The 8,485-nt window shown below is 35.7% G+C and overlaps 1 protein-coding gene across 2 annotated transcripts; it reads left to right on the forward strand.

The window, feature by feature from the left end:
- The first annotated feature begins 118 nt into the window (after positions 1-118).
- Positions 119-6,875, forward strand: LOC139967510 (L-seryl-tRNA(Sec) kinase-like). 2 transcript variants are annotated; one of them, XM_071971393.1, is made up of 6 exons: positions 119-431; positions 1,332-1,635; positions 2,241-2,442; positions 2,933-3,011; positions 3,423-3,531; positions 4,315-6,875. In XM_071971393.1, the coding sequence occupies exons 1-6, from the start codon at positions 228-230 to the stop codon at positions 4,497-4,499; spliced, it is 1,083 nt and encodes a 360-aa protein (XP_071827494.1). In that variant the 5' UTR covers positions 119-227; the 3' UTR covers positions 4,500-6,875. The 2 variants fall into 2 exon arrangements, with proteins under 2 accessions (XP_071827494.1, XP_071827495.1); XM_071971394.1 differs by lacking the exon at positions 3,423-3,531 and having other exon boundaries at positions 120-431; positions 4,315-4,481.
- The last annotated feature ends 1,610 nt before the right edge of the window (positions 6,876-8,485 follow it).

Consider the following 8,485-nt stretch of genomic DNA (forward strand, 5'->3'; position numbering starts at 1 on the left):
TTTAACGTGGCGCTCTACTGTGTGAAACCGTTTCCTTCGATATCGGCTATGTCTCCCAACCACCACCGTAAGAAAAGGTATACTCCAATAACATTGTATATAAACAAGCCCAGTTCATTTGGGAAATCCTTTTGCAGTTACACAACAGCCGGTACACACATCACGTCAGAGATTGGACTGTGTAAGCGGGGAATTTGTTTAAGTTGAAGTTCGATTGAGTACTAAAGATGTCTTCTACGCTGCAAGATAACGTTTGTCTTGCACTTCTTTCGGGGATTCCTGCGGCAGGAAAAACAACCCTCTCTAACCTTTTCTGTGAATTCGTTAACACTATTCCCTTTGATTTAAATGTTTGTGACCAAAAAGGCCGCTTGAGGGTTCTACACATTGTTTATGACAAGCTAATCCCAGAAGACCTGGACTTTGCACAGGTATGTACAATCGCATTAAGCTTAGGGCCTACACCGTTAGCCAATTTTATAATCGGTGGAGTAAACAGACTTTTCATCTAGGGAGGGGGGGGGGGGTTAACATAAACTTGATATATTGTAGAGGGGGGGGGGTGGGGCTGATTGCCAATATATTGACCTGTCATCGAGAATGCTTTAGCTGTCTGCATGGGGTCCTGGAAGCTATACGATATGGTGGACTTAAGAGGCTTCAGAGCTTTCACATTTTATCCAATTTTCCGAGATTTTAGCCAGGGCAATCACTCCCAGCATCCTCTGGTTAGGCGCTTGGAGAAAGTCACTATTCTCTTAGCTGATAATACTGCATGATCTGTTCTCATACTGTTTACATTACATAAATGTATCGTTGACACAACAAAAGCCTATGTATTTCATTATGATTGGATGATTCATTTTGTCATCATTGGTGCAAAACTAGGGAGGGGACATTCCCTAACAGCCGTCTATATCCCCCATCCCCAATGTCGTCATGTATATCCCCAGCGTGTATAAAGAAATAAAGTCAGTTTGAGATTGCTCGTCAAACAGTTCAGTTCATTTCTACTTCACTGTTCAGATTGTTTCTACTTCACTGTTCAGTTCGTTTCTACTTCACTACTGGTCATCACACCTATTTCATCACATAAGTTTCTTGTGTATCCATAAATCAAGTGTTGGATTCAATATTTCAGAGTTTTTGCTCTCATGGTCTTTTTTGTTTCTTCGAACTAATTCGGTCAGTAAATTCAATCAACTGCAACAAGTCACTGTATGTTTAAGTTTTTTGGTTGAGTTGGGGAGAACTTGAGGGTGACTTAAAATTGTCTAATAATTGCCTCAATCTCTTTCTGAGAACACACTGTTTACATTGATTCTCAACAGGAGAGCAATTCATCTACCTGGAAACAGTACCGTGAGCAGATTCATTCCTGTATCGACAAACTCTTAGATGTGCTTTTATCCAATGATGTCACCCTCATTGATGCCCTTGACAGAATGAAAGCAACTGAGGTAACCGATGGCAACGGAAATGTAAGATCTGTCAAGAATAACTTTTGTGAAAGTCTGACACATCAGCTGAGCAAGTGTTCATCAATTACCAGACCTTTAGCAACGGTGTTACTGGTGGATGATAATTTCTTCTACCGGAGTATGCGGTATGAATATTATCAGCTTGCCCGCAAATGTGAGTCATTTCTTCTAGATCATCGGCTGTATAATTTTCTTTTCATTCTTTTCTCTCAAAAATTTGTTTAAATGATCGTTAAACCAGTTCTGCATCAGATTCTAGTGTGCTAGGCAGTAATGTAGTAAAGATCTGTCTGAGATAAAGACCCTGAGACCAGGAAGTTTGAGAGCCGAAGACTCCAGACTGAGATGGTCTTAAACCAGATAAAACTGTCCTTGTGAAATATTGTGATCCACTCTAACAGACAGTACTATGGTCATCTCCAATCCTTTTGAACAAGGGAAGCCAACAATTTCACATGTAGAAGAATGAGCCTTTCAATCAGACCAAGATGGGATATAGAAATACTGTATTACAATGTAGAAACCTACAAGAAGCTGGCTACTTTGTAGAGAAGGTTTAATTCCATACTCTCTTCCATACTCTAATAATAACTATTTAGGTTAATTTTTTAACAAGCCTTGTTCTTTTTTCAGCTGGTTAATTTTTACTTATAGACAAATTGTGATTTATATGTTTCACAAATAACTTTGAATCTAGCCTTATGTTTTAAAGGTTTCTTATATTTTTATCGATTTACTGTTTTTTTGTTTCCTCTTCAGATTCGGTCGGGTTCTGTCAAGTCCACATTTCTTGTCCTATTAATATTGCCATTAGCAGAAACGCTCAGAGACCTAATCCGATATCCCTAGAAACTTACGGAAATATGCTGCAAAAGATGGAAGAACCTGATATGACTAGAGCGACCTGGGAAACGAATTACCTCATCGTCGATGGAGGTTACGAGTTTAACCATCTGCAATTGTAAGATCCTGTGTATTTGTCTGTTTGTCTCTTCAAGTGATTAATAGAATAACTTAAGACATGGATTGAACTTTGATATCGATAGGTGTGTCATTAACCCTGTGAGAAGCCATGTATCTTGATTTGTCAGCTTGGAGTCAGTATCGAGGCAGTGCAAAAATGACTCGGAGCTAAGATAAGAAAGTTGCTTAGACTATATTACAAGTAATCAAAATAATATATTCTGTAATATATATAATATATTAACTGAAGTCACCAATTTAAAAGTCGCACTGTACCCAGATGATTAGTCATGAATACTAATAATTGTCAGTGTTGTGAGAGTTTCGGAACTAAATTTAAAACCATTTATTAAAATCAAACCCATAAAAGTTGTAGCTAAATAATTAATTTGTGCCATACAATGTTGTTCTGTGATGTTTATACCACTCAGTAACATTTGTCTGTCATATGTTATGTCTTTGTTTTTTTTTCCTCATTCCTTCATCAGATCTCAAATGTGGGGTACTATAAATGATGCCTTTCTAAATCCTGTCCAACCAGTTGAAGAGGATGACATAGAGGCAAAGGTCAGGAAAGTCAATGGCTTTATAAATATTTAAATGCCTAGTATAATTTTATAAATATATACACACCTAGTATACTTTTATTAACATATATACATACCTAGTTTACTTAAAAAAATATAATAAATAATAACAATATACATTATAAAAATCAATAAATGACTGTAATAGGGGCACTACCAACTCTTCCAATTTACCCACCACACTTACCCATTACATTTACCCAACACAAAAGGGTGCAAAAACCACATACTAATACTACACATTTGCATCCTTTACTCCATTCCCACTCCATTCCTGTAGACCGATTGTAAATTGGCATAAAATTCTTTTAAGATTCATGTAACTTTGAATCAAGTAGCCATCACGCTAGTTGTCATTTGTGACAGATTTGCATTTGGTATTTGTCCTTAGGAACAATCTCGTGCTGCCAGCCTAACCAGTATTCTTCATCAGGCAGACATAATCCTCCGAAAATGTGTCTCTGAATCAATCAAAAATGCTAAAAGCTGTCAGAAACCAGGTAGGATCATAAATTATTAAATTTTGAAAAATCAGATTGTTAAATTGTTCTGCCTCTTTCCTTCTCCTCTCCTACCCCCTCCCTAGGAAAATAAAACTGTTTCCCCTAATGTGAAAATACAATTGTGCCCTAAAAACATTCATCTGTGCATTGTAATCATGTTAGTATTAAAGTTTGATCTCAAATTCTGACTTTCAAAGTTTACCCTCTCAATAAGCAAGATGTCTGTGCTTTGCAGAGGGGCAGAGGGTGACATAGATGAACACAGACTCGTTTCTATGAATTTATTTGACTCCTTTGTTACCTATCCCCACACAACATATGCACTCCAATCACATTTAAACCTACTTGAGTTCTGCAGTCATTGTTTACACAAAGCTCTGTAAAGCATATCAAATTAAGTTGCAAATAAACTCAAGTACACCTTTGGTTGCTGTACAAAAACAAATTCTGAGATTTTGTCAGAGCAGAAACGCTTTAAATGTTAATATTACAGTACCTTCAGTTTTTATTTAAAACTGATAAAATTTTGACCTTTGACTCAGATTAAAGTCTGTATCTTGTCTTTGTCCTGTGTGTGTTTTATTGTTGTTGCTGGTAATCCTTCATTTGTTTTTCTGGGATTGAAATTGTGAATATCATTTTGATGTGATTTTTTATTTCAGTTCATGTCCAATGAATTGTCTAAATCTCATATATTTATCGCAAATGTTACATTTTCCTTATTAGAAGATAAAAGAAAAAGATTCCATCAGATACATTTCTAACGCCCTTTTTCTCCAGACGAGGGAGCAATAGATGTAAAAAGATTCGCAGCCCGAGCAAATCTTGGGAGAACAACACTCTTGGACAGGATTCGCCAGGGCTCTGTCGTGTTACCTCCACTGGATGTTGACGACGATAGACCAAGTAACACTTTTGAAAGTCAATTGTGCAGGCTGTACGAAGAATATATAGAAATAAACTAGAAACGGAAGCGAGATTAAGACGAGAGAGCAAGAGTTTAATTGGACGATAAACGGTATTGAAGAGATCCAGTTTGGAGTGGACATTAAGACTCTAAATTTGTGACTTTTGGTGGCTTTCAAACCAAGCTGTATTCTTAAGGGATAACTTTGTATACCACTGCAAATATCATACCCTCTGCATGCATTCATTACAACACATGCATTGGGCACTAAAACCTTGAATAAGTTACTGCAGGAAAATTAACCAGAATGCTAAGAACACAAAGAAGTCAAAGTCCTGTATACTGCAAATTGAGTATAATATTTGAAAAACATTTACAAAAGAAAGCTTTATTTTAAGAGAGAACTTTACGAATAGATTGCCTTAAAACAGTAACAGCATTTTCCAGGGAAATTTCATTTGCCTTAAAACAAAGTGCACAGCAAATGAAAATAAGTTAAATTGGGTTTATATATTTCAGTGACTATAAAGAACCAGTGTGTACAAGTTGCTATTTTACTACAAATAACTGCCTTTAATATGATGACTAATATCAATTGTAATATTGCATTGCTGGATAAAATATTCACAGATTTTTTTGTTTATACCTATATTAAGCAATTTCTTCCTTGACAATAAAAAGGAAGTATTATTTGGTAAAGAAATGTCAAGATCATTCCACATCATGATAAGAATTCTAAATTATTACTGATTTGTCATTGCACTATTTTGAGCAAAGGTGACTCTAATAGCTGAGGATCTGAGGTTTCCATCCTGACAGGATCTTCTTCACATGCTAACTGAGAAGAAACCAGACTAAGGACGCATACTAAACATAATATATTTCAGTGTTTTGGTGTTCTAAGCTGCCATTTAGGAGTTGGAATTAATGCCAATTGGGCATATTTAACCACTTTCAGTAGAGGTCCTAGTTGTCATAAAACTAAGTGATGTTCTGTCCAGAGTAAAGAGGCCTGAAAGGAAGTTACTGGTTGCATTTAAGGGATTATGAAGTCTGAGATTTACAGATACTTCCAAAACTGAAATGAATTGCTTTGTACAAGTTTGTTAAAAGGTGTTTGCTATATATATTACCACTGTTGTGTCCCTATGACAACAATACAGACAACTCCTACCCAGATAGGAATAATTATGCATGATAGGCTAGGAACTGATTTCGAAAGTGTAGTGTCAAAAAGCTTACATTAATTGTGACAAATGAAATTTTCAAAGTACAAACACAGCCAGTTAGCTGTAAATGTGAGAGAGAAAACTAATTTGAAGCAACTCTAAATAGTTAAATTTTATTTGAATGCAAATTTCGATGAAAGAAAATAAGTATTAGTAAATTGTATACTCTCATTTTTTTTTATCTACAAGAAGGATATAAGCAAAATTTCAGGGTAATTCTCTGTAAATGTCTGATGCAAAAAAACAAAACGATGCAAGTTAGTATAATTAATGGGTATCCTTTACAAGTTTACTATTATTATTATTATTTTTTTTTTTCTATGTGTATATAATATTTTGCCATATATATTTGGTGTAATTCCTTCATCCCATACAATGGTTCTAAGTCTGTAATGTTTATTATGTTTACTTACTTAAGATTGTCTTATCACCCCATTACTTTTTATATTAGAAATAGCAGATGAGAGCATTTGTCTCAAAAATTGACAACTAAAACTTGGCTGTCTGGAATCTCTTGAAACGTAACCCACTGAAATACAGAGTAGTACCATCAATGTGTATTTTGTGTACGTATCATTGGTAACACATGAGCGTATTAAATAGCATTACATCGAATCATGTATGTAAACCAGCATAAAAAGATTTATACCATCCCCTTTAGCCACACTTTCCTAAGGGTTCCAGGGAACTTCTCTAATTTGATCATATGTACAGGTGTACTGTACAGGAATATGGGGGGGGTGGGGGGGGGTGTTAATAAAGGGCATTACATTGGTTCATTCATCCATATCAGCATGGAATGATTCCCTTTAGTTATGAGTAGTTCAGACGTTAGTAACGTACACATCCAGTATCTAACACTAGTGATTAGTACCAGCAAGATTTTGACATCACAGTTAACAGAGTTTGGGTATAGGCATTACATTGGTTCATTGAAAAAGACACATGTTTGCAAACAAGCCAAAGAATTTAACTGGTTTCCATACCTTACTGTATAGAGATGGTGCAATGAGTATTTAAAGAGGATGCTACCATGATTTGGGATGTTTGAGAAGTGATGAAAGTCACTAGAATTTGAACAACAGTTGTTGCCATTTCACTAGTTTTGCAGCATTTACTATTAATTTGAACAATTTTGCTTGGTATAATAACTTGGAAATTATTTCAATTATGATATATTAAGGAATACAGAAATGTAAATACCACTTTTCTGTTTTGGATTTTCTTGAGTACTGAAACTTAGAGGAGCTTCAAAGAGAAGCAAATCAACTGACATTCCTTTATGCCAACAAAATTCAGTGAATTGTACAGTAATGTCACCAATTCATGTCACCACAAAAATTGTAATTTTTTTATGAAAACCATGCAAATAGATACTCAAAAAAGCTGTCACAATATGCTTGAAATATGTATGGCTGTAAAAGTTTTGTTGCCATTAATAAAATTTTTGTCACTTGAAAGGTGTTTCATCCTTGTTCACAATATTAGTCAAATTAATTTTTATAGTTGCCACCATATTATTCTTCTTTTAACAAACAAATCTACCATGCTAATATGAAGTCTGTGGATGCTCAGGTTCTAGACATTACAAAGGTTTTCAAATTTTCAAACTTTAACTGCTTTGCTGACTCTAAGTGACATTTGACCTCAGTCGAGCACAATAGGGACCTTGCACTCAATTCACGGAAGCCACATGCTAAATACGAAATCTACTGTTACAATTTCTTAAAATATTGTGTTTACAAGGTTTTCAAGATTTTACCTCTGCTGACCAGATATGACCTTTGACCTCCAAAATAGTGTAAACTTTTTTACACAGTGTTACATGAAAACATGCAAATATGAGCTTCCTTGATGTTTGGGTTCAGGAGATTTTTGACCAAGTTTTGACCTCTGATGACCAACTGTGTGTCTGATCTGATGAGATCTGCTGTGTGTACCTATCTCAAGATATCATGTTTACAAGCAAGGGTCCAGCTTGCTCCCTCGCCCGCTCACTCCGCAGGCCCCCCTGATCCTTTGCCGGCCCGATCCATCGCCTGCCCGCTCCCTCGATACTTCTTGCAATTAAATCACCTCATTGCACATTGTACTTTTTGAAAAGGATTTAACTACAACAGTTAACCTATCTCTTAATCGTGTTGAAACTGTGGAAAATATTGTTACATGAATATTGGCAGGACAATATTGTGATTGGCCCCGTTCCGCGCCCCCTCCACATGAAATACAGTCCTGTCTGCAAAAAGGCCTAAGGCAAATCAAAATGTTCTATATACATAAACCCACCCTTCAATTCTCTACCACATGAATTTAATCAGAGACAGGTATGTTGTAAAATGAAGTTGAAAGAAAATCAATATTTCCAGCATTTACACTTAAATTTTTGGGCTACTGGCCAGCAGGACTACCCAGTTTAAGATTCAGGTGGCCCTCCAGCTTATCAAATGGCCCAAACGATTTTAATGTGACAAAAGGAAAAAAGGAAACTTTGCATTATTGAATGTTAAGTAATAATACTACCTTTGGCTCATTGTCTAGTACTTATCTGCAGCAAATACTGCATTGCAAAAAATATTAATGGTATGTCTTACAGAGGCTAATTATCACAAACAATCTAAGAATATTCACTTATATTTGACAAATCAATACGATGAAAGGAAGTTCTTGTGTCATCTCTAGTCACCTCACAACTAGTGAGGGTTGTATATTATAAACTCAATCAAACAATATTCTCTGCTACAGACCTAGGGAGTACCGTAGCTATCCCTAACAAGCACTGTTAATTGTGAACTTGTAACCTCACTCAAACAATATT

The sequence above is a fragment of the Apostichopus japonicus genome, chromosome 5 (genome assembly GCF_037975245.1).
Source record: "Apostichopus japonicus isolate 1M-3 chromosome 5, ASM3797524v1, whole genome shotgun sequence".
Lineage (NCBI taxonomy): Eukaryota > Metazoa > Echinodermata > Holothuroidea > Aspidochirotida > Stichopodidae > Apostichopus > Apostichopus japonicus.

What these genes read in the sequence shown, in the direction of transcription:
- LOC139967510 (XM_071971393.1), top strand. Translation starts at nt 228, where the DNA reads ATGTCTTCTACGCTGCAAGATAACGTTTGTCTTGCACTTCTTTCGGGG. An exon ending in GAGTTTAACCATCTGCAATT is followed by an intron (nt 2,443 to 2,932) that starts GTAAGATCCTGT and finishes TTCCTTCATCAG; the next exon opens with ATCTCAAATGTGGGGTACTA. An exon ending in AGGATGACATAGAGGCAAAG is followed by an intron (nt 3,012 to 3,422) that starts GTCAGGAAAGTC and finishes ATTTGTCCTTAG; the next exon opens with GAACAATCTCGTGCTGCCAG.